Genomic DNA, 27472 nt, shown 5'->3' with positions numbered 1-27472 from the left:
CCTTCCCTTCCCTTCCCTTCCCTTCCCTTCCCTTCCCTTCCCTTCCCTTCCCTTTCTTTTGATGCTACAGAGGTTACAGTATCTACAGTATACTTTTGTATATTTCAAAGTTCAAAGTTAGAAAATTATTGCTGATGTCAACTGTGTGCATCATTGATTAATTAATTACCAAAATTTTAAACTAATGAGATTGTAATTTGAAGGTGATAGTTTTAAAGCAAAAATTAATGAGCACTATTTTATAAAGTTTCCTATTCATCTTTCATATTTGGCTTTGATTGAATTATCGCTTGTTGTTTTGTATTAAGGAACATTCTTTTTATCAAATAGACTTTGTCCTAAAGGTGTACTTTCTCAAGAGAAACTTGGCCCTGTATACACTTGGCAGTACTACCCTTCAGACTCATTAGTTGATAGTTTACTTTTCATAGCAACTGTTTCCGATATCTCCTTTCTAAATGCTCTCAGTTTCAGTTCTTCTCAATAACAGCTGATAATGTCATATCCTTTTTGACAGAGAAGAGTGAGGCCATCTGGAATGAGCTGCATGACAGACTGCTTTCACCTCAACTAATTTTCATTTTCTTTAACAGAAAGTGATGATAATCCCATCTTTTCTTGCAGTTTCAGAAGAGATGCCTTTCTTCCCTTCTTAGACTGTGTCCTGAATTTAACTTCTTTGTCTCTTAGAGACCTTACTCTCATATTTTATCATCATCTTGAACTCCTTCCCCATCTGAACAAAACCTCCACTTGACTGCCATGTTCTTTTTAACTACTTTTTGATTTCTGTTCTATCTTTCTTAGCCAACACCTTTAAATGAGTAGTCTGTAGCTACTACCTCTATTTCTTAGCAACTCCCATCCTTCTTCATATCTTGTAATCTAGCTTCCACACTACAGCCTCACTGTAATTATATTTCTTGGCCTGATGAATGCTTACTTACTTCAACACTAAGTTCCAGAATATTCATTTCCAAGAAGCCTTTTCCAGATAACCAGGGTGGACTCCTTATGGATATCTTTTTTTATTACTTTGTGTATCTAGTTCCCACTTTATACTATATTTACTTCTTTAGATATGTAATCATGTCTTATTTATATTTACATTGGCAGTATCTGATATATAAGCTCATAATTAATTTTTTAGTTCAACTGAAAGTACCTTTTCCTTTACTAATTTTTTTTGATCAGTGTGTCATTCAACATTTTAACCATCTACTTGAGATTATCTTCTCTCTTGCCTTCTAAACCTTTCTGGTTTATTCCTTCAACATTCTTTTCTGAGAGCCTACTATTTGCAAATACTTGTTTGACACCATAAAATTATCATTATATATGTTTATGTACCTTTGAGTGAAAATAACCTCTCTCTCTCTCTCTCTATATATATATATATATATAATTATTATAATAAATAATATATTTACTTATTATATAATATATTTATTATAACCATATAATAAATATATTACATATCAACCATATAATAAACAATATATTTATTATTAAATATTAATAAATAATATATTTAATATTAATATTATTAAATAATAAATCATATAGTATTTATTTAATTGTATTATAAATAAAATTATAATAAAAATAATTACTTTATTATATATAAAATATATATAATATATACAAATATTACATATATGATATATATAATGTAACTATTATTATTCCTTTCCATCATATTAGCTTTTCTTTAAGATTCAGTGCAACCAACACTGTCTTTTGTGAAGAAAACCCCAGTGTTAGGTTGTTCTCCTCTTAATGTGAACTCCTATAGAACTTACAGTAAGCTATGTTCTGAATAACCTGTGTCTTTGGTGAGGTGCTCATCTCCTGGGTATTGCAAAGAGGGATCAGGATACTCTGGGAATCGACTTAACATGAACTGTATCAGGGAATTGGTGTGTGGAAGATAGGTGACAATGCCTCTGGTTAGGCATAAATATCCAAATTTTTCACAATCATATGAAGAATAGGTAATATTTTTACCAAGGCCATGTAATAAAGTACAATTAATGATAACTTTTCTCCCAATGTAATGGCATTTGTTTCCTTCCAAGATATTCCTCTTTACTTTTCCCTTTAATGCAATTTCAGGGGTTAGAAACCACACATTATGGTTGGTTTTACCCCATAGCTATGTTTTTACCATTCTATATTATTTTTGATAGTATATATTACCTTACAGTATAAAATAGTCATTTCTCTCTTTTTTTTGTTTTACAATAAACTTAAGAATAGAATCTTATATTCTATTTCACTCAACTGTATCTGGCAAGTGCCAAGTCCAAGTTAGAAACATAATAAATACGTATGTAAATTTTATTTTATTTTTTAAAAGATTTATTTATTGAGAGAGAGAGAGAATAGACAAAGGGGCAGAGGAGAGGAAAAGAATCCTTCTCCCTGCTGAGTGTGGAGCCTGGTGCAGGGGTCAATCCCAGGAGACCTCAGTCCTGAGACCATGACCTGAGCAGAAACCAAGAGTTGGCCGCTTAACTGACTAAAACACCCAGGTAGCCCTGTTTCTAAATTTCAAATGGACCACAAACAATAAGCTCCCGATATTTATTACTGTTCAGGGATAAATCCAGAAAATCTGATTTTTCTAACTTTTCTATCATCTAATAATACATGTTTAAGCTATGCACTTTCTCTAAGTACTTCTTTAGCTATACCTTACAAATTTTTTTTTAAAGATTTTATTTATTTATTTGACAGAGAGATAGATCACAAGTAGGCAGAGAGGCAGTCAGAAAGAGAGGAGGAAGCAGGCTCCCCGCTGAGCAGAGAGCCCGATGCGGGCCTCGATCCCAGGACTCTGGGACCATGACCTGAGCCGAAGGCAGAGGCTTTAACCCACTGAGCCACCCAGGCGCCCTACCTTACAAATTTTGATACAGAAGGTTTTTGTAGTTCAAATCTAAATAATTTTCTATTATGATTTTATGCATTTAGAAAAATATATTTTTAGTTTCTGAAAATACACAGTTTTAAAATAAAAGTTTTATTAATTTCTAATATTATTGCTTTATATTCAAAGAATAGAATCCATAAATATATATTCTTGGCTATTTTTGATACCTTTTTATGGCCTACTTTGATCTATTTTTTTATGAATATTGCAAGACTGTTTGAAAAAATATATATTTTCTATTTGTGGGTACTGGGTCTTATAAGTGTCCTTTAAATCAAACTTATCAATTGTGACTGAATCTAATTTTTAGTCTGCTTAATGTATGAGTTTTTGAGAAGTCTCAATCTCACTATGATTATGGGCTTGTCCATTTCTCTTTGTAATTTTGTCAGTTTTGCTATATGTATTTTGAAGTTATACTGTTGGGTACATTAAGGATGAGTTATAACTTGATTGTTGTAAATTGTTATTTTTATTATTAAGTAAAGACCTTTGTATCTATCAATGCTTTTTGCCTTAATTTTTATTCTGTTAGACAAAACATCCAGTCTTATCTAGTTGAATATCACTGATAGTGATTTCACAATGTAAGAAGTGATTATTTTATGGTTCCATTTTCAAAATGGTGTTTAAAATGAAGTTAACTTAATGGCTATATGTGATTGGCAACCATATATTAGAATTTGATCTTGAAAATGAATTATGTGGTCATCTTATAGTAGTCAAATTTACAATTCATATGAAATTATACTAAAAATAAGTTGACATTTCCTATGTAATAGCACCATTGATTCACCTACAGGTGAATGCTCTCATGAAGATTATATAATTTATTCTGCTTTAGTGTCTTTAAAACTATCCAAGCCTATTTAGAAAATAGTGAAGCAAGAATCAGTTACATTGACTTCTGTCAGTTTGTCTTACAGGAACTTGATATGCTTGTTTGATATAAAATAAAACAGGCTACTTTAGATTTAAGATACTTACTAGTTTTATAAATGACATAACATTTATTTTATCTAGATATAAAACACGTCCTCCTATTAGCACTGATTCATTCCAGCCTATTTTTACTGACCACATTCCAGGCACTACTAAATGCTGCATATACAAAGGAGGAAAAGATGCCTTTTCCTTTAAGGCTAAGTATTTCCAGTCTGTACAGAGAAAATCTCATCATAATACGGTTGGTCCTACAATAGAATTTGTTAAGAGTTACAGAAAGGAACCATAAATTCTTATTCATCTTTTGCTGATGAAAGTATATATTGCTAAAATTACATACCTAAAGTGTGGTCTATTGTTTCTCTGAAATGTCAGAAAAATAGAAAAGAAGAACTTAAATGAAAAGAAATGGGTTTAAAATATAAGGTCAGTAAGACAGATAAGTTAGGGGGTATGGAATTTCCTTTCTAGAAATACTAAGACCTGAATTGTTACTAAACGTTTTTAATGTTTCATGCATTCTAAAGTGAATTTATGCTTTTCCCTTCTTCTACTCCTTCATCTACACTTGACGTGTGTTCAGTGTTAGCGGAGTCACTGCACTGGAACAATGCCTATGCTCGAAATCTGGGAGCCATCCACGATCTGCCCTTCTTCCTTACTCACTTGTGATTTACCTTCCTTAATCCTGGCGGTTTTAAACTTTGAAAAATGTTTTGTTTAAGATTTTATTTCTAAGGAATCTCTACACCCAGCGTGGGGCTCGAACTCAGGACCCGGAGATCAAGAGTCCCATGCTTGACTGACTGAGTCAGCTGCGTGCCCCTGAAAACGTATTTATGCATCCACATTTCTTCTCCGCTGCTGCTCAAGCAACTCAGCCTATCACTGTGCAACTTCAGAAGGCATCTTCCCTTGTCCCCTTTATTTCCTTTTCTCAGGGAGCTACGACACCTATTTAAAACAATAGATTTGGTGATCATGTGCTTTTTCCTCAAAAGTTCTTAATGAGGGGCGCTTCGGTGGCTCAATCCGTCCAGCATCTGCCTTCAGCTCAGGTCATGATCCTAGGGTCCTGGGATCAAGGGCCACATTGGGCTCCCTGCTCAGCCAGAAGCCTGTTTGTCCTCCCTCTGCCTGCCACTTCCCCGTGCTGGTGCTCGCTCCCTCCCTCTCTCTGACAAATAAATAAATAAATAAATAAATAAATAAATAAATAAATAAAATCTTTAAAAAACAAAACAAAACTTTTTAATCTTTATATTGCTCCTCTGTTAAAGTTAAAATCCCTTCTCATGCCACACTTTGGAATCACTGTGATTCAGCCATACTGACCTTTCTTATAATTTCTTATACCCTGTCACTCTCTTGGTCACCATAGGGTCTTAACTTTTTCATTCTTCTAGTTTATAATATTTTAGTTCTGTTACCTCACTTTTTCTTTTTTGCCCCTTTATCAGTATCTCTTTCTTTAGCTTCTCAGCCTAAGTGTTACTTCTAGGAAACATTCTCTAACTCTCCAAAGTATGTTTTCTCTCTTTTTATTTTTTCTTCTGACATTTATCGCTTTAGTAAATAAATATGTGTGTAATTATGTTTCCTCCTCTAAGATTATAAACTCTTGGCAACAAAAATAAAGTTTGCTTGGTGTGGAATCAGATATATAGTAGACACAAGTATTTGTTGGATTAAAAAAATATACTCATGAATGAAAATTATGAAATAAAAAAATTGATTTAAAAATATGTAAAAACTTGGGGTGCCTGGCTAGCTTGGTTGGTGGAGCATGCAAGTCTTGATCTCAGGGGGTGTGAGTTTGAGCCCCATGTTGGGTGTAGAGACTACTTAAAAATAAAGTCTTTGAAAAATATAAAATAAAATATATGAAAATGTAAAACATTTCAATCATGTTGTCATTTAAAGACATCAAATTTTTGCAGTTGAATTTTTTTTTTCTTTGTTTTTAGAGAGAGAACACATGAGTAAACAAGCTGGGGGAGGGGGAGGAAGAGGGGGAGATTTTTTTTTTTTAATTTTTAAAATTTAAACTCAATTCATTAACATATAATGTATTATTAGTTTCAGAGATAGAGGTCAGTGATTCATCAATCTTATATAATACCCAGTGTTCATGACATCACATGCCAAGAGGGAGAGAATCTTAAGCAGGCCTCATACCCAGCATGGAGCCAGACACAGAGCTAGATCTCATGACCCTGAGATAGTGACCTGAGCTGAAATCAAGAGTCAGATGCCTAACCGACTGAGCCACCTAGGTGCCCCGTAACTGAATTTCAAGCCACTTTATATGAAAAGGCTCTCTTGCTAAATTTTTTTAAATTTGAAACCTTTTTATTCTTCCTTAAAATCCACTGTTACAATATACTATGCTAAATGAATTTTACCTGCTTCCAAAAAGCAAATTGTTTAAAGATAAATATTTCTTATCTTGAGAATAGCCAAAAGAATGTGGTACAGTGTCTGAAGGCAGATAGATGCAAAGGACGAATTCTATGTGCTTTGAGGAGTGTTGCTATACTCTAGAGCCCAGTACCGCTTTGTAATTTAAGATTTGGTATATTTGTTTTTAAAAAATATATAGTCATATTAACTCTTTATGTTGAAATTGTAATTAACCATCTTTCTCTGATGACTAAATATGTTACAGATTTCAGATTGGTGAACATCAGTGATTACTGTAGAACAAGTAGTTGGAGGTTAGAAGAATAGTAGATGATGTTTGGTCACATGTGTCTCAACCAATGTCTCATGAGATTCATTATTATTTTTTATTTTAAAGCAAGTTTCTAGCATGATTTTCTTTACTTTTGCCTCTCTGTTCTAATGGAGAGTACCAGTTATTTGCTGAATTTCTCATATTTTTTAGTCTAATTAACTGTATTTTTATAGGTACTACCTATGAGACCTTTATTAAGGCACTTTTTAGGTTACCTCTCCACCAAAACATTACACAGATGTAAAAGCATCCTTTGCAGGTATCCCTTAATCTGTATGGTTATATGTGCTAATATATAGTAATGTTTTGTTTTGTTTTGTTTTGCCTTGTGGCAGCATCAGATAATTTCAAGCCCAGTAACAGAATTAAGCAGAGGCATATTCTATATTAGTAAAAAGGATTTAGAAAGCTAGCCCCTGTTTCCAATTTGGAGCCTATGTAAACAAATATTTGCATTTAATATTTTACTTTTATTTTCATTTTGTACTTTTTTATAATTCATCAGTTATGCCACTTTTAAGAAAACAGTAACTCTTATCTTTTAAAACCAAATAGTAGTATTTCTGCTTAAATCACTGTTGAGTTATCTTTTTTATATAAATATATAAATATATAATAAATATTTATTTATATAAATATATAAATTTATAAATATATAAATATATTTATATAAATAAATATTTATTTTATATTTATATATAATTTAATTTATATATATAAATTATACATAATTTATATATGAATTAAATAACTAAGGACAACTAAAGTTTGAAGCTTAATCTTAGTATAGAAATCATCCAAAAATATTGTGATGTCATGAAATAACTTGATATTTACTTTTTTAAACCTCTTAAAATTCTGCTTATGCATATTTAGCTATTCTAGATAAAATTTTTGGAAATTTGTTACTTTTGGAAATTTGTTACACTGGATGCATGTTGTTTCAGGTCCATGGCAATAATGCTATTAAAAGAAAAAAACTGAGATTTATTGACTTCAAATTTCTTCCTACCAAAGCTGTAAATTTCAAAAGCAATAATATATTTCAGAAGAGATATGCCTTTTTGCAAAACTTTTTAAGTGACTTACAAGTGATAGGATTTTTTAAAAGATGAATATATAATGATTACGTTCTTCCTGGAAAAATCAAACACACAACCAAAAATTTAAATGATTTATATTATTGATACAGAGCTGTACCTCCATGACTATAATCTGTACTGTGACAAAGATTTTTTTTTAAAGGACCTAAAAATAGAGGTTCTGGAGTCATGTGATCAAAATCTTGGAATCTAAAACAAGGCCATTTAGGGTGACAGAAGAAGCAGCTGAGAAAGGTCCTACAGCAGACCACTGAGAGGAAGTCAAGAAAGGTCAGTAGTTCCGCCTGAGAGATCTTGGAGGCTAGTAGCAGGCAACACATAGTGGTACGTGCGAATAGTTATCGCTAGGTTGGTATGGAATGAGGAATGGAAATGCTCTGCAGGTAGCAGATGCTATGCACCATGGGTGCATGGCAAGAAATATCGAGTAGGGTCTAGGCAGGTGAACTATCTGTATCTAGGGAATGCACCTGCAAATAGTGAAAATTCAGCTGTGGAAGTTCAGTGACAGAATATAGTCTTTACGAATTAATGTGAGGAAAGAACTCAGTAGAACGTTTTGCTCTAGTCTCTGAGACATTGAGCTGCTAGTTAAATGGGAACTGAGCTGGAAACCCAGCAAATGGAAGTTAAGAAATAGACCTTTTGCCACAGGGATTGAGGATGGACCCTAGTTACTTTGCATCAGTGTGCAGGGTCAGAACAGTCATCACAGTGAACCCTAAACTCTGGTTTCAGTTGTCTTTATGTTTTCTCTACCTAACGAGTCTAGATGGGATTGGGGGAACCTGCAGTTAACAGTTAAAGGGCCATTTCTTTGTAGAGAAGAAGAAGGCAGAGCTGGAGCCTGGCAGGCAATTTTAACTGAAGAAGAGATACTGCTTTTGACATTCTTCTCCTTGCTATGCTTCTCTCCTGTCAAGGGGAAAGATCAGATTCACATGCGACGTACTTCAAAGCCACTGAAAGAACTGTGAGACCAGGAAAACCATTACAACCTAACCTAGGAAATGTGTGTGTGTGTGTGTGTGTGTGTGTGTTTTGTATAAATATATATATGTGTGAAATTTATTATCAAAGTAGTTGACATACAATGTTTGATATTTGTTTCAGGTCTACAGCATAGTGATTCAACAATTCTATACATTACTAGGTGCTCACCATGATAGATGTAGCTGCCATCTGTCATCATACAAAGTTATGACAATATTATTGACTATATTCTCTATGCTGTGCTTTTCAACCTTGTGACTTACATACTTTAAAAAAAAATGTTGTACCTCTTAATCCCCTTTACCTATTTTGCCCATCCCCCTAGCCACCTCCCCTCTGGCAACCACCTGTTTCATTCTGTTGTTTATTTTTAATTAGGAAGGTTGATTTAATCAAAATGTAGTATTGACACATACATACTCTGCAACAGGTTAAGTACAATAACCTCTAAGGATCTTTAGAGTTCCCCAATTTATAGATGCCCCATGAAATTGTTCTTCAAAATGAAATAGTCATTTTGGGGGATAAGTGTATTACTTTTCTGTTGCTGCTGTAACAAATTGCCATTAAGTTAGCATCTTAAAACAGCATAAGTTTATTACCTCATAGTTCTGTAGGTCAGAAATCTGGGTTGAGAAGGCCATTTTCTCTACTCTGGTCTCACAAGGCTGAAATCAAGGTGTGGGCCAGCTGAGCTTTTCCCAGGAGCCTCTGGGAAGCATCCACTCTCAAGTTTAGGGAGACTCTTTATAGAATCCAGTTTCTTGTGGTTGGGGAGTCAGCCAGGGCTGCTCTTAGCTTGTAGAGGCACTGCATTCATAGGCCTTGGGGGTTAGAGCATGATACCTTTAGGGGCCATTCTGTCTACCACAGAGGGAATTATTTTTTCCAAGGGATAACTCTGATAATTCAGTTTCCCTTCCTAGGTGCTACTAGAAATAGTTAAAATACCTAGATTCTCAGACAAGTAGAGGCCCAGGGACTTTTATACTCAATCAATAGTATAAAAACGAGACAAAGACTTTCATCTTTAAGGTCAAAAAGGAAAATTAGGGCAATCTACTAGAATCTATAGTGGTTAAAAACTTGTGAAAGAGGGTACAACAATATTTCTAACATCTTTTCCTTGTATTTGTCTTTAAACTATGGTATTTTGAAATACTGTTGGAGGTTACATTATTAAGTGACTAAAATGTTTGTGGATAGGGAGGGGGGATGTTTAATGGAAAAGTTCACCAACTTTGTGAACTAACAAAAGGTGGGCCTACAGTTTGACCATGTGGTCATAATGCAGGCTTATCGCTTTAGTAAAAACTTACCCAACCTCTGACATTCGTATGAAGACAATACTTCTCAAGGACTGATCTTAAATGAATGCTAAACATGTTTGTCATAAATATCCTTATTTTGTTTTAAACAAAAAATTTTATGTGGTATTTATATAAGCTTTCTTAACTCATAATTATCATTTGGAGGAGTAATCAAGCCAAGTTCAAAATTTTGTATGATGAAACTGAATCCGTGAGTCTTCAAATAGCCCCAGGCACATAATGACCACCTACTATTGGGGTTGCATATACAAATGTAAAGATACCACCTAGAACTTAGTTATCTCAAAACAAATCTCTTACACCAGCTCTTTTTCCTTATACTCTACCTTTTCTAATAAAACCAAATTCAGAATTCCAGGAATCGGATTTCTAAGACATGGCTGCTGTTCTGAAAATTAACCACCAAATTAAAGGCTGCCTGCCTCCTGAAAGTATCCTTTAGGAAGGATACCATTCTTGTGTTGATCAGCGTCCTGCATTTCTTTTGCACTTGAAACATCTTTTTTAACACCAGTAGCTCCTTCCCTTCTGTTTGCCTGTCTTATTTCCCATGCTTCTTGGCTTTCATATGAAAAAGTCAGCATTTTGTAGAAATTACCAACCAATCAAAGCTCTCTTTTTCTTCTATATAGCAAACACCAGCTACAATATTTATTTTGCCAACTCTCATCACTTTCTGTGTTTCTAAGTGTCAGGGTCCAGGGTCTACTTCTTCACTGATGTTTGGTTTTCGTTACTTGATTTTGTTTTTAATGCTATCCCTCTTTTGGAATCCAAAGGGATTATAATACTATTCTTTGGATAATTAAGGTTTAGTGATAGCAACATATAAAATTTTTTATGATTTAAAAACAGGCCTAAAAAGTAGCACAACAGTCAATGATTCTGGTTCTCCAGACTATAAGAAAGTGACTGAGGGGAGTTGATTGGAGTTGAGTATGTAGTACTAAAGCTGAACTTGTGTAATCAATGCAAACAAATGCCCAGAAATAATGTTAAGTGATTTTTAGATTATTGCTAGGATCTAACTTTCCAAAACAGACAAACTTGAACTTCATAGTATTAAAATTAAAATGTTTTATATTTTATTTTATTTAAATAAGAGTTCTTGTTTAAGTTAGAAATGTCCTCATATTATTTAACCTTAAATTTTAGGGATTAGGTTTGTTTAAAGTTAGTGTTTGGTCCCATTATTGACAAAACTGGCAGTGTGTATAATAATGTTCCTTTATGTTATAAGTAGAAATAAAATGAAATTTCAGAAAGTTTTTGGGAATTTTATTAAAAATCATTTGTATAATTTTAACAGTTAACTCTATGTATCCACCCATTGTCTTTCATAGATTTTTTTTGTCATTTGCATAATTATAGTATATATAGTCTACACTCAATTCTACCTTTGGCGTGTTTTCACAAAGCATTATATCATAAACGAGTTCCTGTATTGCCCAAATAATTCCATTTGTAACCATTATTTTTAATAGTTGATCATGGTTTGTCACTTAGATGTACTACAATTTATTTAAACATTACATTATTGCTGAATTTTTAGGTTACTCTGAGTATTTCTTACTATAAATATATGACAGTGAACATACTTTATGTGTACTGTTTTTCTCATAGTTCAGAATTTATATTTGAATAGTATCTGAAAAGAAGGATCACTTAGTCAAAATTTATTAATTTTTTATAGCACATGATATATACATATAAAGTGCTTTTTACAAGTGCACCAATTTCCCATTCCACCAATAACTTAGAAAATTCCTTTCCTGGTGAGATTCTTAAGCATATTTCCCTTGTTATCAATAATATCTTAACTATTAGATACTAATAACATTTGCAAAAAATGACCCTTTGAGGTTTGTGAGAACTTTCCTTTATACCTGATAACTGAAAAGATTTCACCCCACCCGTTTTCTAGCATTTGAAAAAAAATAACTCAAGAATAATCACTGAAGAGGTTCACATAATTTTAGGCAAGTAATTTAGAAATCAGTACCTAGGAACAGAATGGAGGCATTTGGGAATTATAAATATCAAGAAAACATCCTCAAATATCTAAAAGAAAAAAGCAGATCACATCCCTAGGAATAAAAATCAGGACAGGATCAGATTTCTGCAACACTAAATACCAGCCAACAGTGGTATCTCTAGTTTTGATGAGAGTCAACAAAGGTATTTGCATATATAAGGGTTTGAAAAATGATATTGATATATCCTCTGGCCAGCCTAGAAATGTATAAAAATTAAAACTCCTGAGTAGCAAATGTTCTCTTATTTTTAAGAAACTGATAGTGGGGCAGGGCACCTGGTGGCTCAGTTGGTTGGGCGTCTCTTTTCGGCTCAGGTCATGATCCCAGGGTCCTGGGTAGGGTCCTGCATCAGGCTTCCTGCTCAGCGGGGAGTCAGCCTCTTCCTCTGTCCCCTGCTCATGCTTTCTCTCTCACTATCTCGGTGTCTCTCAAATAAATAAATAAAATCTTTAAAAAAAAAAAAAAAACCAGAAACTGATAGGGAAAACAATAGATAAAATTGGAGTTCTTTCTTTTGATGCTGAAAGTATGGTTACAAAGCTGAGTGGAAAGGCCAGAAGTTATTACTGAAAGAAGAGATGATGAAAATAAAAAGTATGTGCCTAAAACTGCAGGTGTTTACAGTAAGAATCAGGAAGTGGAAGAGGAAGATATAGAATAGGAAGTCTAAGGTAGCTTCATTTTTTTATCAGGAAAAGGTAAATGATATTGTTTGTCTTAATTTTAGTACCTTTAAAACTTAGGATAAAGACAATTCATTTCTTTTTTCTAATTTTAAAGGACATTTCATTAGATGCATATTAGAGGACTTTTCTTGCTTACAAGTGAAACAAATAAAGCATAAAGTTTCAAAATAAGTGGATGGGAGATATAAAATAAACACCAGGAAGAAGAGCTCGCAATACTGATTTCAAAGTAGATTCAAGGCAGTGATTATTAAACATGAAAAATAAGGGAGAAATGGACAAGCAAGAATTGTGTAGTATTATATATATGTGAATAGAGACAATATGAAGGAATAACAAATGGAAAAAAGGTAGACTGTGGATATTTTATTAAATATTCATGGGAATTTATGAAAATTGACCATTGGTTAGACCATAAAAAATTGTTCAGCAAACTCCTAAATATAGAAATTGTATACTACATCTTACCTAGACGCAGTAGAAATTAAAAACAAAAATAAAGCCTCCAACCCTTTGTAATTTAAAGTATATCTTTGCTTATATCGACAAGGTTTGATGTTGGTGTTCTCATATTTTTTTTTTTTTGCTAAATCATCTAATCAGTATAATTTTGGTTTCCAGTTATATCCAGTAATCACAATTATACTGATTAGATGATTTAGGGGAAAAATCATGAACATCAACATCAAACCTTGCAGATTCAATCAAAGGTAAATTCAGAGCCAAACCTTACAGTTTTATATTCTTTGTGTTAAAAAAAAAAAAAAAAGAAAAATTATTTACTCATTTAATTGAGAAGTTTGAAAATAAACAATAAAGCCTTTAAAAGATGCATGGAAACAGAGATCATTTAAAAAAGCAAAAGAAGTAAACAATGTCTGGCAAAGATGATGGTGACAGTGCTAATTCAGTTGAGAAGAGAGAAAACGGATCCTCCTCATCGGTTTCAGGGCCAGCAGTCAGTAAGGCAGTCCAGGGCAGGTGAGCAGCTCTGCTCCACGGAATCATCCAGAGACTGAGACCGAGGCTGGTGGCGTGATAGCAATTAGATCTCTAATTAAAAATAAGTAGGATAGGGCGCCTGGCTGGCTTAGTCAGTAGAGCATGCAACTCTTGATCTGGAGGTTGTACGTTCAAGCCCCAAGTTGAGTGTAGAGATTACTCAAAATAAAATCTTAAAAAAAAAAAAAAAAAAAAAAAAAAACAGGTAGGCTACATTCCAAACTCTTAAGACCAAAGCCTGGATGTGGTATATTCCTCTTCTGCTCACAATCCATTCATGAGAACTGTGGTTCTTGGTGAGAAAAAAGGAGACAGAAATACGATGTAGTTGGGCTGCTGTACGCTTGGCTACAGTTCTTTTACCATGGAAGAAGGGGAAAAACAGATGTTTGTGGTCTACTAGTCTCTCTCACAGCTGCTGCAGAGGATTTTTTTTAAGTATGTGAAAGTAGTGTGAATATGGATAAAACTAAAAATCTCAATGAAATGAAGTGTTCTGGGGAAAATGTAAATGAACAGAATTGAAGCAAATAGAAATTTAGAAAATATAAAAAGAATAATGACCGTAATTAGTTCCAAAATTGCCTTTGTATTCAGGCAGTTTTACTGCTGCATATTTTTTAACTTACAAAAAGCAGACAAACACCATATTATAAAACTTCTTCACAGCATTATATAAGATAGTTTGACATCCAGTTAATTTTGGGAAGGTAAAATAATCTGGATGTTCAAGTTTGAAAGATAAAATACAGCAAGGAACATTCTAAACCTGTCTCATTTAGAGTATAGATGTGAAGATCCTGAATAAAATATTAGCAAGTTTTAATTCATTAGCCTATTAAGAGGTTCACCCATGATGATCAAGCATGCCTTAGCTCAGAAATACAATGATGCTTTAAGTTTAAAAAAACTTTCAGTATATGATTACTTATATCAAGCTTCCCAAAAGAAAAACCAAAGTATCAACCAAATAAAAAAAAGGCACAAAGCATCTTTTTAAATTTTATTTCATTGAAAATTGTTTTTAGAATACTAAGCAAAGAAAGATTTTTTAGTATGATAAAGAATATGTCTTCAACCAACAGCCAAATATTTAATTGTGCTTTGCATTAAAATTATAAAGATAAGATATTACCACCATTTTAAATGTTTCTCAGAAAACTTCCTGCATATGGCTTAAAAATAGCACAGATAGCTTAATAGTAAAAACTCCCTATCCAGTCTCTTCCAACTCACCCTTCTCTTTAATCAGTTCTTCCTGTTTCTAATAATCATGGCCCTATTTTAGTGCTGTTATTACCTTAACAATTTTACATATACTTAAAATACTTCTTCTATTGCACCAAGTACAGACTTTATATCTTGATTACCAGGTGTATAATTAGGTAACTGGTTCTCTAACATCCTTAGTATATAAAACTGCAAGTTATTTAATGTGTAGAATCTTGATAAATGCTAACTTAGTAATCAATTGTATCCTAATTTTATTTTTAAGCAAAATTTTATTATATACCTATTGTTTTGAAACCTCCAAACAGAAGTATATACAGTTTTTTTCTTCTGTCAGAGGCTACCAGCGATAATAACTAAAATTAAAATAAAAATTCTTTTTTGTTTGTTTGTTTAAAGATTTTATTTATTCATTTTACAGAGAGAGATGCAGCAAGAGAGGGAACACAAGCAGGGGGAGAAGCAGGCTTCCCACTGAGCAGCCCAATGCCGGGCTCGATCCCAGGACCCTGGGATCATGACCTGAGCCAAAGGCAGACGCTTAACAACTGAGCCACCCAGGCACCCATAAAATAAGAATTCTTTTCGTTTTTATTTAGGAAGATAATATGTAAAATAACAGTATATCTCTCTGTTCTTTAAATTCAGAAATAGGGAATTAAAGGAGAGTAAAAATATTTTTTAAATGCAGTTATTCAATAGCATTTACGAGAAAGGAGAAAATGGGGAATGGTGCTGGACATATATACAAGGGAAAAACAACACAAAAAGAAGGGGCACAGATTGACTGCTGCCTTCTTAAAGAGTAGAATTACATTACTATAGGACATCCAAGAGACGGAAATGGCTACACAGACTTAAGCAAAGATAAATATATAATAACATGCAAAGATTTCATAGTGACTCTTTAAAGTTCATTTTACTATCTCCTTGGGAAAGCAAATCACCAAATTTAATATATCGCATATATAAAAGTAGGTAAAGTTATATTAGTGACTTGGGGAAGTACAAAAGAAAAAGTGAAGTTGTCACTCTCAAAAACCCTTGAAATTTAAGACTATGACAAAGTAAATGATTTAAGAGCAGTTCAAAAATACATATCGGAAAGTATATATTGAAAGCATACGAGTTAATCCAGTAGAGAGACAAAACACTTTTAATCATAATTAATATTTTCACATTTGCCCTGAAGTCTCATGTATTCAGTTTAGTTAGAAGAAATATTTTAAAGTCATAATATTTACATATTTTTCTTTTTTTGAGAGAGATAAAATAAAAAGTGAACCCTAAATAATCATGCGTATATTACATAGTAAAGGGTTTTTCATGGTATTCTAATGGAAATTCACACAAATCCAGCGAAACTGATGCTTTCTGGTAGTTCTTTTTTTTTTTTTTTTTTAAAGATTTTATTTATTTATTTGACAGACAGAGATCACAAGTAGACAGGGAAGCAGGCAGAGAGAGAGAGGGAAGCAGGCTCCCTGCTGAGCAGAGAGCCGGATGCGGGACTCGATCCCACGACCCTGAGATCATGACCTGAGCCAAAGGCAGCGGCTTAACCCACTGAGCCACCCAGGCGCCCTGGTAGTTCTTAATATAACTGAAATAGTTGCTCTTCTTTTGTGATTTAGTCACAACCCTCCAAAATAATACATACTTTATAAGTAGAGCCAGCAAATTTCTGTCAATCCTCAAGTCAAGAGATAAATTTCTCATAAGTTGGAAGTAAACTTGAAACAAGTCCCAGAGGCGCCTGGGTGGCTCAGTGGGTTGAGCCGCTGCCTGCGGCTCGGGTCATGATCTCAGGGTCCTGGGATCGAGCCCCGCATCAGGCTCTCTGCTCAGCAGGGAGCCTGCTTCCTCCTCTCTCTGCCTGCCTCTCTGCCTGCTTGTGATCTCTGTCAAATAAATAAATAAAATCTTTAAAAAAAAGAAAAGAAACAAGTCCCAGAAATTGTAGCAATGACAGTTCATACTCTCTGGGTCATGAGATGAAGCCCCACAGTTGGCTTCCTGCTGGGCGTGGAGCCTGCTTGACATTCTCTCTCTCTCCCCCTCTCCCTCCGCGCCCCCCTCCCAACCCCTGCTCGCACATTCTCTCTCTCTCTAAGAAAAAATAAAAATAAATCGTAGCAATGAACTCCAAGAAATTTTGTACTTCTTCATTCTACATAAATCCCTAATCCCAAAAACTTGATTCTCGTTTTGCTTACAGATTCAAAGCGTATATTATTTATAGTGCTACGGTATATAAATGAGCAAGTTAAGTGATTTGAGAAATACACTCTTTCACAATGCTTACAGTGCGATTTAGTGTACTTCTGGAGTATTTATTATCAGACTAGTATTTGTTAATGATTAACACGGTGTGCCAAATGCTACCCTAAGATTGAGTCCACACAGTACAATAAAGGGTGAATTATCCCTTGTCAATAAATCCCAGAAGAATGGATGCATGATTTAGCTCAAAAATGCGGTCCACAGAGTGAAGTTTGGGCTGAAATGCTCTGAAGTAGTGCTCGTACTGGGTAAACAAACTGGATAATTACTAAGATTCTGTTCATTTCACTTCATGTCCTTAGGCCTAGGCTAGAAATTACTATCACACCAGAAAACTACATCATCGTGCTGTAAATCATAAATCATCCAGCTATAAAACTCTTCTCTCTTCAAGAAACAGTTTGCTGTTTCTATTCTGTTTTTTTTTCTTCTTTTATTCTTTTCTATTTTCAAGAATACTGTTTGCCTAAAGCACGATTATTAAGAAAGAAAATTTTCCACAAAATTCTTGTGCCCCTATGAGGGAATAGGTGCAAACCGTAGGAATTTGGTACTTCTTGACATGTGGGGAGGCAGTCTCAACAACAGAGTAAGAGGCATAGTTAAATGTTAGTCGCCATAACGTGATCCGTTAGTTTCTATGGCTTATTCATTCATTCCTGACTATTCTATTTAAAGTTAAAATCCCTACCCCCTTTACTGGGAACTCCCTGTTCCCTGTTCTTTTTTCCTCAATAGAACTTATTATCTTTATTTTTCCACTAACATACTAATTTCTACATGGCAAGGATTTTAAGGATTTTTTTTCCTGTTGTGTTAACTGCTCTGTTGCAGAGCATGTAAAAGTTCTTGACAATATATATATATTATATATATTTTTATAAATATATTTTATATTTTTTACATGTATATTTTACATATTACATAAATATGTAAAAATACATATATTTTTACATATTCATTTACATATTTACATATATAAATAGATATATTTCATATCTGTTTATATGTAAAATATTTATATTTTATATATAATATAAATTGCATTTATTCAATAATTTTGAAATCATGAAATGAACATTCAGAAGCCATTTTTAAAGATTTAATTGTTTAAATCTTTATCTGAACCATACATTTTGTTTCACTTTTAAATAATAGCTGAAAAATACCATAGGAAGCATATATAATGAAGAATTTTGAAGAAAAAGCATATTACATACCTTTAAGCTATGTGGTCACCAAAAAGAAAAAAAATAAAGGAGTCAATGGTGACCTGGCATTTTTGTTGAATTTTAATTTAGATGCAAACAAATGTTTTCTTCTCCGTTGGGGAGACAGAAGGTTTTTTTGATTGTTTTGCTTTTGTCTTTTGCTTTGAAATGTTTTTAATTATATATATTTTTTTAATTTAAATTCAGTTAGTCAACATATAGTACATCATTAGTGTCAGATGTAGAGTTCAATAATTCATCAGTTGTGCTTATCACATCACATGCTAGGCAACTACAATTGAGGGAGAAATAACACCGTTGAATTACAATAAGAAGTTGCATTAATTCACTGAATTCTCTTTTGTTTTTAAAAACCTGCTCAAGGGGCGCCTGGGTGGCTCAGTGGTTAAAGCCTCTGCTTTCGGCTCAGGTCATGATCTCAGGGTCCTGGGATCGAGTCCCGCATTGGGCTCTCTGCTCAGCAGGGAGCCTGCCTCCTCCTCCTGTCTTTCTCTGCCTGCCTCTCTGTCTACTTGTGATCTGTCAAATAAAAATAAATAAATAAATAAATAAATAAATAAATAAATAAATAAAATAAAAACCTGCTCAAAATTGTAGTACACATTTCTGTAAAAGTATAGGTGAGGGTGGTTTACAAACTTGTCTCAAGAATGTTTCTATCGGGACACCTGGGTGGCTCAGTCATTAAGCGTCTGCCTGAAGCTCAGGTCATGATCTCTGGGTCCTGGGATCAAGCCCCACGTCCGGCTCCTTGCTGAGTGGGGAAGCTGCTGCTCTCCCTGTCTTCCCCACTTACGCTCTCTCTTGCTCTCTTTCTTTCTCACTCACTCTTTAACTCTCTGTCTCTCTCAAATAAATAAATAAATAAATAAATAAATAAATAAATAAATAAACCTTACCCAAAAAAAGGTTTCTGTCCTGCAATTAATTAGAACAACGGTGACATCCTATGTCTAGCTCTAAGTACTGAGAGCAACTTCCCCATTACAGTAGTTGACTGTCAAAGGACCTCGATCAAATCTTCTTTCCTAGATCTAGCTATAATATCATATTTAAACTAGAAGAGAATAAATGTTTGGTGGTAAATTTTCCTCTTACTATAACACTGTGTTAAAATTTTATACCAGTTTAGTTAAAATGAAAAAAACAATGTGCCTTTTATTTTTTAAAAACATGAATGTGGATACATAAAGCAAAATAGAACAATATCTGGCAAATGGTAGGTATTCAAGTAACATACACTAATTAAATAGCATGTTTTTGCTTCAAATAGAATAACATGGGTGCCTGGGTGGCTCAGTTGGTTAAGCCTCTGTCTCTTGATTTCTGCTCAGGTCTTCGTCTCTGGGTTGTGAGTTCAAGCCCTGCATTGGGCTCCATGCTTGGCCTGGAGCCTACTTTAAGAAGTAGTAATAATAAGATAAAATAGAATAGAATAACAGATTAATGTTTCATCTTAATATCTAAGAAATATTATTTGTCCTTTTCTATGCTTTAACAGAAGTTTAGAATTTTGGCATTCATAGGTAAGCAACATTTTAGATAATAACCACATGTAAGTCTAGATTTCCACAGGAAATACTGAAATCATTGGTCTTCATTATTAAAATCTGCTAGTATTATAGAATAAACATATTTTAGTATTTTTGTCAACTTATATACCAGGAAATGTAGGCTACAGATATATTGATTTTCATCCTCTAATGAAATATTAATGTATGAATGAACACACTGATATATGGAGAAGAACAGTACAACAGATATACTAGATCCAGTATTTGTTTTGAGTTCTTTTCATGGCAGGATTGTTGTATTCATACTGATCTTTCTTCAGCACATTTCTGGTCCCTTTGTGACTGTTCTTCTTAGTACTTACAGTATGTCTAACTAGGTAGAAGGATGAAGCCCATGGTTGTGGACTAGTGAGTGATATGCATTACTATTGTAAGAATTAAATCTAAAACCTAGATTTGATTACAAAGAGTCTAAGTCAAAATTTTTAGTACTCCTATTTTATGAAGCTCTAGGGTTCCACAAAATAATTTGGAAGTGAAATAGACTGAGTTTTTCAACCTGGTTTTTTTTTTCCATAATCTGTTTATATGAGACTAATCTCTCTAAGTCTAATTCTTTTCTTTTATTGTCTCCTAATTACTTTTTCATCCTCACCACCCTGTTTTTGCTCTCAGTTATGTTTTAGCTTCCAGTTGTTGTATATTAGAAATTGAATAATGTGTTACTACCTATAGCCAGAAAATTAATTGTTCTTGTTTATGACACAGAAAAGCATAATCTAGAAAAAGAGTTCTTTTTTCCAACTTCTGTACCCACCATTTTTAAACTTATCACCTACTTATATACATATTTGTTATTGATATTACCATTTCAGATGCCTGTGCCTTCAATAAAGGATTGACTTAAACTTTTATCTTTCTGTCATGTTATTATTTGCATTTTATGTATCATTCACGTATACCATCTTATTAAAATCCTATTATTCAAACAGTTTTAAAAGACTTGTTTAAACCAAATAACTTAGTCATATACTAAACTAACTGTTGTACGTTAGTTTATCTCTGGAGTGGGGGAAATTACCAGTAGTTATTCCTGGGAATGAAAAGCTTCCCTTCCTACAATCTATGATCGTTAGTCTTTGGTATTGTGCCTTCGCTGTAATGACGTAGGTTTGTTTCTCCTTTATTCTTTGCAGAGTGCTGCAGCAGCTCCCAGCCCAGTGCTAGGAAACATTCCCCCAGGAGATGGCATGCCAGTAGGTCCTGTACCACCAGGGTTCTTTCAGGTACTCAGAGAAACGCTGACTAGGAATTTTAAGGCATAGGAACTCCTGCTTGATTTTACTTAAAGACATGAAGGAGAATGAGGCTGTTTTAACTCTGAAGGTAAACTTAATGTGTGCAGCCAACTCTTGATATTCAGAGATGGGTTATCTAGTACATAGATATTAGTGGAGAGATATAGCCCTTCCTTCCTATGTCTTATTTGTTGTCAAATTTTTATTCATGTATTTATTTTGCCGTTTTCATGTTTAAGTAAGGAAGAAAGGGAGTGGGAATGCAAACTGGCCCGTTAAGTTAATTGTGGTAAAGATGTGGTGGGAGAAGAGGCTAAAGATGAAGTTCTGGAATGATAGATGGATTTTAACTATCCCAGCTATCCCGATCTACACAGACCAAAGATAATCAAGATTTGGCTGTACTTTCTAAATATGGCTAAATCATAACCTTTTCACTTATCACAATGATAGGCTGTATCAAAATATTTTGATAATCATCTTTTTGGCTTTTAAGCTAGAGTTGTTATTAATATTATTATGTGACATTTTAAAATTGGATTTTAAAATACATATGCTGGTATTTTAAAATCTCAACAAGATCATTTATTTTAGCAATGATGATAGTGATTTTAGAATTACAATACATCACTTTTAAATTTTATTGCATCTACATTTAATTCTACAGTTTTCTAACCCAAACCAGTACAGATTCGGAAGTTTATTTTTTTTAACCACGTAGTTAATTTTATAACATCTTTTGAGAAAATTAACAAGAACTTAGGAGTTAACTAGAATTGGAAGGCATTATGGGAATTAATGTAGTATGCTATATTGTTAGTGATTACATTAGGTACTTACAAACTGATTTGTCACTTTAGTGTTTTTGTGTTTTTAAAGTCCTTGACAGTCACTTGTTAGTTAATCCATACCATCATAAATGTGAAAATAGAGAAATAAAATTTTCCAGAGTTATAGCAATTGAACACAAAGGTCTTAATTAGAACCTAGTACCAGCTCTGAAATGCAAAGTCCTTTAGGACATGCTTATTCATACCACTACTCTATATTAATACCCAACTGGTCTAGAATATTCAGAAGCCTTTTAGAACTCATATTCTATCTTGAGGGCCTTTTCCTATAATGTAGCAACATATTATAACTCTTGATTTTTAACTGAGCAATCTCAGTTTAAGATAATAATAGCTAACACTTATTTGCTTACTGTATGTCATGCTTTGTTCTAAATGTCTTACATATATAAAGTCTTAATTCCAACAGTAACCCTAGGTATGAAGAATGTGTTATTAGAGTTCTTATTGCACAGATGGAAGAACGAAGCCTTGATGCATAAGTGGAATGCACAAAGTCAGAAAGTGACAGGGTCAGGATTTAAATCGAGGCTTTCTGGACTTCTGCCATAGAATTTACCTCTTAAAGTTCATAAATGACCATTATTCATAAAATATTTTTAGTTCATTTACCTTTTTTTCTCTCATGCTCTATTTATCTTGCCAATGATGAATTAGAGTTAGAGAGTAATTGAAAGGGTTTATTTACATGTAAGAGATAGTAGACGCTCTCTGAATGGCACTTTTAAAAAGAGGAGTGGGTCAAGAAGGGAGTTGAATACTATTAAGTTTAAGCAAAGATATATAAACCCATACATTTTCATCTTCACATTTTGTAAAATGACCTATTCTCCTCTTACATGTCTTCTGCCTAATTCTTAGTAAGAGTAGTTGAAACAGACTTAACTTTGTTTCAGTTATTCTGGTGGGTACATGCTTAAGAACTACTATATACCAGGCAGGCACTGTGGTAGGCATCTAAAAATGAGTATGTTAATATGTACCTTCCTGAGTCTCACTGTCTAGCCCGGAGGCATTATTAAAAATAAGTAACTGTAATGTAACAGGCTATGTGTTGTAACAGACTCAAGTGTAATGTCTGTGATGACCTAGAAGAAGAGCTGATAAGTCAACCTGAATTGAAATTGGGAGTGGTTTGGAGAAAGTTTTCCAGAGAAAAAAAGCAGGGGAATGATATTCTAGAAGATGGGAACAATGTAAGCAAAAATCTAGAGGCCCTCGAAAAATATACATTGTGGTTAAGGAGAGAGAGATAGGCAATTAGAGTATAGAAAGAAAATGGCTGTATCAAGGGAGTAGAGTGTGTTTCTAGGGCAAACCATAAGGCCACCAAACCCAAAGTTGGGAGGTCATTGTCAGGGAAATATTGTCAAAAAATAATAAATGAAATCCAAATTGGCATCCAAAGATGAGTCATGCAAAGAGGCAGGGAGTGAGAGAAAGAATATTCCAGGAAGAGGGAAAAGAATTTCCAAAGGCCCAGAGGGGAGAGGAGAGGAACTAAATATTTAAAACAAAACAAAACAATGGAGCTTACTTAGTTAAAGGGAGAGTGGCTGGTGATGAGGCTCCTACTGAAGGATTTCAAGCAGGAGAGAGGCATGTTAATATTTGTACTTCTAGAAAAATCACTCTAATGGCCAGAATTGCAGAGGTACAGGTCTAAAGGTAGGCAGGACTATTGAAGAGGCAGGTACAGTGATCTAGGTGAAATTTAATGATGGCCTGAACTAAGTGGCAGTGGGTGTGGAGAGAGATGAACAGATTTAAGAGGCAAATAAATACCGAGGGTGTGAATAAAATAATTCAAGAATAAAGTCCTGGTTTCTGTCTCAACCTGGGCAGATGGGGGTTTTATTTTCGAGATAGAGACCACAAAACGAATAGTAGGTTTGAGGTGGGACATAGGAGGTTCCTGTGGGACCTCCAGTTAGAGATACCCTTTAGACTAGTGAACATATGGGCTTGAAGCCTAAGGCACTGACTGATCCAGGCTAGAGATAAAAATTGCAGGATTACTGTCATATTAAGAGCACTCGAGTCCATGGGGGTATTAATTATCTAGCCAGAAAGTACAGAATGAGAGAGTGAGAGGGTACGCAGTGAACTCCAAAAACATTAACACTTGAAAGATAAACGAAGAACTTGTTAAAGGGAATGAATGCAAGGGAATCAGTCAGTTGACCATTTTAAGTAGCCCAAGGAAGAGACTTTGTGGACCTATCGAAGAGTAGTGGCAGTAAGATTGGAAAGAAGGAAGCGATTCATAGTTATGTTTGATAGGCTTTAGTTGATTAACCAAATTACAGTTAGTAAGGAAAGAGTTGAAAGAATCCAGGATCATTCTACGTTCCTACTTCGGACCTCTGGAAAGTTTTAATGTCTTTATCTGAGTTGGGAAAGATAGACGGTAGAAGTTAGATATGTTTGAGTTTGGTACATGTCATTCCTCTTCATCCAGGGAGACCAGTCTAACTAATCCCAAATACTCTTTTTCCCTATTCAGCAAGCTTAATGTCCATTCTCCCTAGAAATACCTCTTTGAAATAGTGAACAAGTCATACTATCAAACTTTAAAAAAAAGAAATAGGATGTTATTGTCTTTTGGTACATATAATGATGGGACTAATCTACTCAAGAATTTCCTGAATATCAGCATCGGTTTCCTATAGGGATTGGTCTATACTTCAGCGTAATTCTGGCCATAATGCCTATTGTTAGTGAAGAATAGCTAACTTATATAAGTAAAAATAGCAGCAATCATAATTCATGTCTGAACACCAGTTTCTAATTTAATCCCAAAAGATACTAACCTCCAAGAATTATCCAAAATATGAGAATAGTTTTGAATTCCTATTCTTAGTGAGGAAATACAAAGCTTATTTGGAGTCAGCTGGAATGGGATGAGGCCAGGAAAAGACTGAGGCTATCAGAATGTAATTTAGAAAGAAGAAAAGAGAGAGGAAGGAAGGAAGAAACTAAAGAAAGAAGAGTTTGTAATTAGCACATAAAGCACTATCTTCACTAATTCTGAGTTCTACTCACTATGTGATCATATTGTAAAATTTAGACTAGTGTCTATTTGTGACAGATATTAACATTGTTCATACTTAAACTTTGACATTTTTATTGAAATGCAAGAGCTTCTGTTGTTGAATGGTAGACCAATTAAGTAAAATCAATGGGAATAGTAGGTCATGCAAAAGGAGGGATCAGTTTAGTAAAAAAAAAAAAAAAAAAAAAAAGCCACTTAAAGTAAGATACATGTTTGTTTACTTGGCATCGTATCAAGAGTGATTTGTATGCAAAATCCTATAAATTCTCAAAGTGAGCTAACTACCATGGAACTGGTGAATGATGTTAGAGCAGCTTTCTTTAATTAGGAAGTCTTGCTACTGGGTCAAGGGGAAGCAGTCAAAGTGGCCACTGATCTAACTAGAGTTTGGCAGTTTTAGAGGAAGAAAATGCATTATTGTGGTTGGTGTGAGTACACATAGTAGGCAATCAGAACTGACTCTATACTCTGAGTCTCCTGGCCCTGTGTTAGAATCTTGTGCAAAATTCCATTGTATGCTAAGAAATATGAATTATGTATTATAAGCATCATTGTGCTATTTATTCATTTTTATAGCATTCTTATCAAAAGACAGGCCAAGTTTGATTCCTGCAATTTATTGAATGGTAGCAGTGTTCCTTGAACCAATTAGATTTTCTTCTCACTTATGTATAACAATGAAAATGGTTTAGCAGAATGCATAAAATAAAGTCCTTTCTTTGTGTTTAAAAAAATTAGACTATTTGTCACTTTATGAAATTCTGTAATTTTATAGATTTCAGTAACAAGAAAGCTTCTCTTGTGAACGTACTGTAGTTTATATACTGCATTAAAGAAATGGGCATTTTTTAAATTTCAACCAAGAAAACTTTACAGAGGTGAGAATACTTTATTTTTCCCTCCTCTTTGTCTTTTTTTTTTTTTAAGATTTTATTTATTTATTTGTCAGAGAGAGAGAGAGGGAGAGAGAGCAAGCACAGGCAGACAGAATGGCAGGCAGAGGCACAGGGAGAAGCAGGTTCCCCGCCAAGCAAGGAGCCCGATGTGGGACTCGATCCCAGGACGCTGGGATCATGACCTGAGCCGAAGGCAGCTGCTTAACCAACTGAGCCACCCAGGCGTCCCTCCCTCCTCTTTGTCTTTACCACAAGAAAACTTTTAAGTAGAAACTCTATTTTTTGTCACTATAACTAAACATATCCATATCTTTTATTTTAAAAATACAATCTTTTAGTAAGTGCTAATGTAGATACTTTTGAGTATATAACTAATGTGGGCTATGCTTATAAATATCTACTTTTGAACCCTGTGTAGCCTTTGGTTCATTTTTACCATGTGTTGTGTTTTGTCTTGATTTTTATCTTGATAAATTTGCTGTCCTATACTCACTAGATCTTCAGTTTTCTTAACTGAAATTGTTGAAAACTAATAATACATTGATGTTGGATTATAAATGTAAGGCTTGGACATCAATAAGATTATAAATATTTGTGAAAGATAGAGTATACCAAGCAATTTAGTTTCAGACTAAGGCAGTCATCCATATTTTAAAGTCAAAAAGGATAGAAACTCTGATACTGTAGAAAACATGCAGCAGGTTTATAAGTCACGTTTTGCTTTGCAGGCATAATGTTAGCAATGGGAAAGCTGCTTTGCCATCTAGTGGTGGTTTGTAGATGTCTCTACTTTTCAGGGTGTATTTTCCATAGGTTCTATTTTTAGCAAGACTGCACTGTAGCAAGCTGACCTAATGCTTTGACATAATAATCATGCAATAAGAAAAACAAAAAATAGAAAGAAATCTTCCCTTTTCTCCATCGTGTTGTTATTGACCCGAAAAAAAGCTCAGTATAGATGACATTCATAAAGCAATGAAGATAAAAACCAAGCTCAGGGAAATACAATATTCTTGGTACTTAAAAGAAAAAGAATCAAAATGAATCAAAAAATGAGAAAAAATAAGTTTTTATTTTAACTGTCTAATGATCTTGAACCTGAAAAGAAAAAACAAAAACAACAAAAAATGAAAAAACATTTACAAGTCCTGGTTAAATATTTCTTGAGCTGATATTTAATTTATTTCTGGAAGTAAGTCCTACATTTCGAAGATACCTTCATAACTCAGCATACTCATCTGTTCTGCTAGTCCTTTAAAAAAAAAAAAGATTTATTTATTTATTAGAGAGAGAGCGTGCATGTGTGTGTGAGGGGGGGGTTGAGTGGAGTGAAGGGGAGGGGTGG

General features: G+C 33.9%; 1 protein-coding gene across 5 annotated transcripts in view; it reads left to right on the top strand.

The window, feature by feature from the left end:
• Positions 1 to 27472, top strand: part of LOC111148293 (single stranded DNA binding protein 2) — a 304545-nt gene that overhangs the window by 199727 nt on the left and 77346 nt on the right. For 3 of the 5 annotated variants that reach the window (XM_022504780.1, XM_022504778.1, XM_022504775.1), the window contains exon 5: positions 21224 to 21313. The exons of the other annotated variants lie outside the window; for them this stretch is intronic. In XM_022504780.1, the coding sequence (XP_022360488.1) occupies positions 21224 to 21313 (90 nt within the window). The remainder of the gene's footprint in view (positions 1 to 21223; positions 21314 to 27472) is intronic. 5 annotated transcript variants of the gene reach the window in all.

The sequence above is a fragment of the Enhydra lutris genome, unplaced genomic scaffold (assembly GCF_002288905.1).
Source record: "Enhydra lutris kenyoni isolate GAN:26980312 unplaced genomic scaffold, ASM228890v2 scaffoldscaffold19, whole genome shotgun sequence".
Lineage (NCBI taxonomy): Eukaryota > Metazoa > Chordata > Mammalia > Carnivora > Mustelidae > Enhydra > Enhydra lutris.
This window is presented reverse-complemented; position numbering and strand designations above follow the sequence as displayed.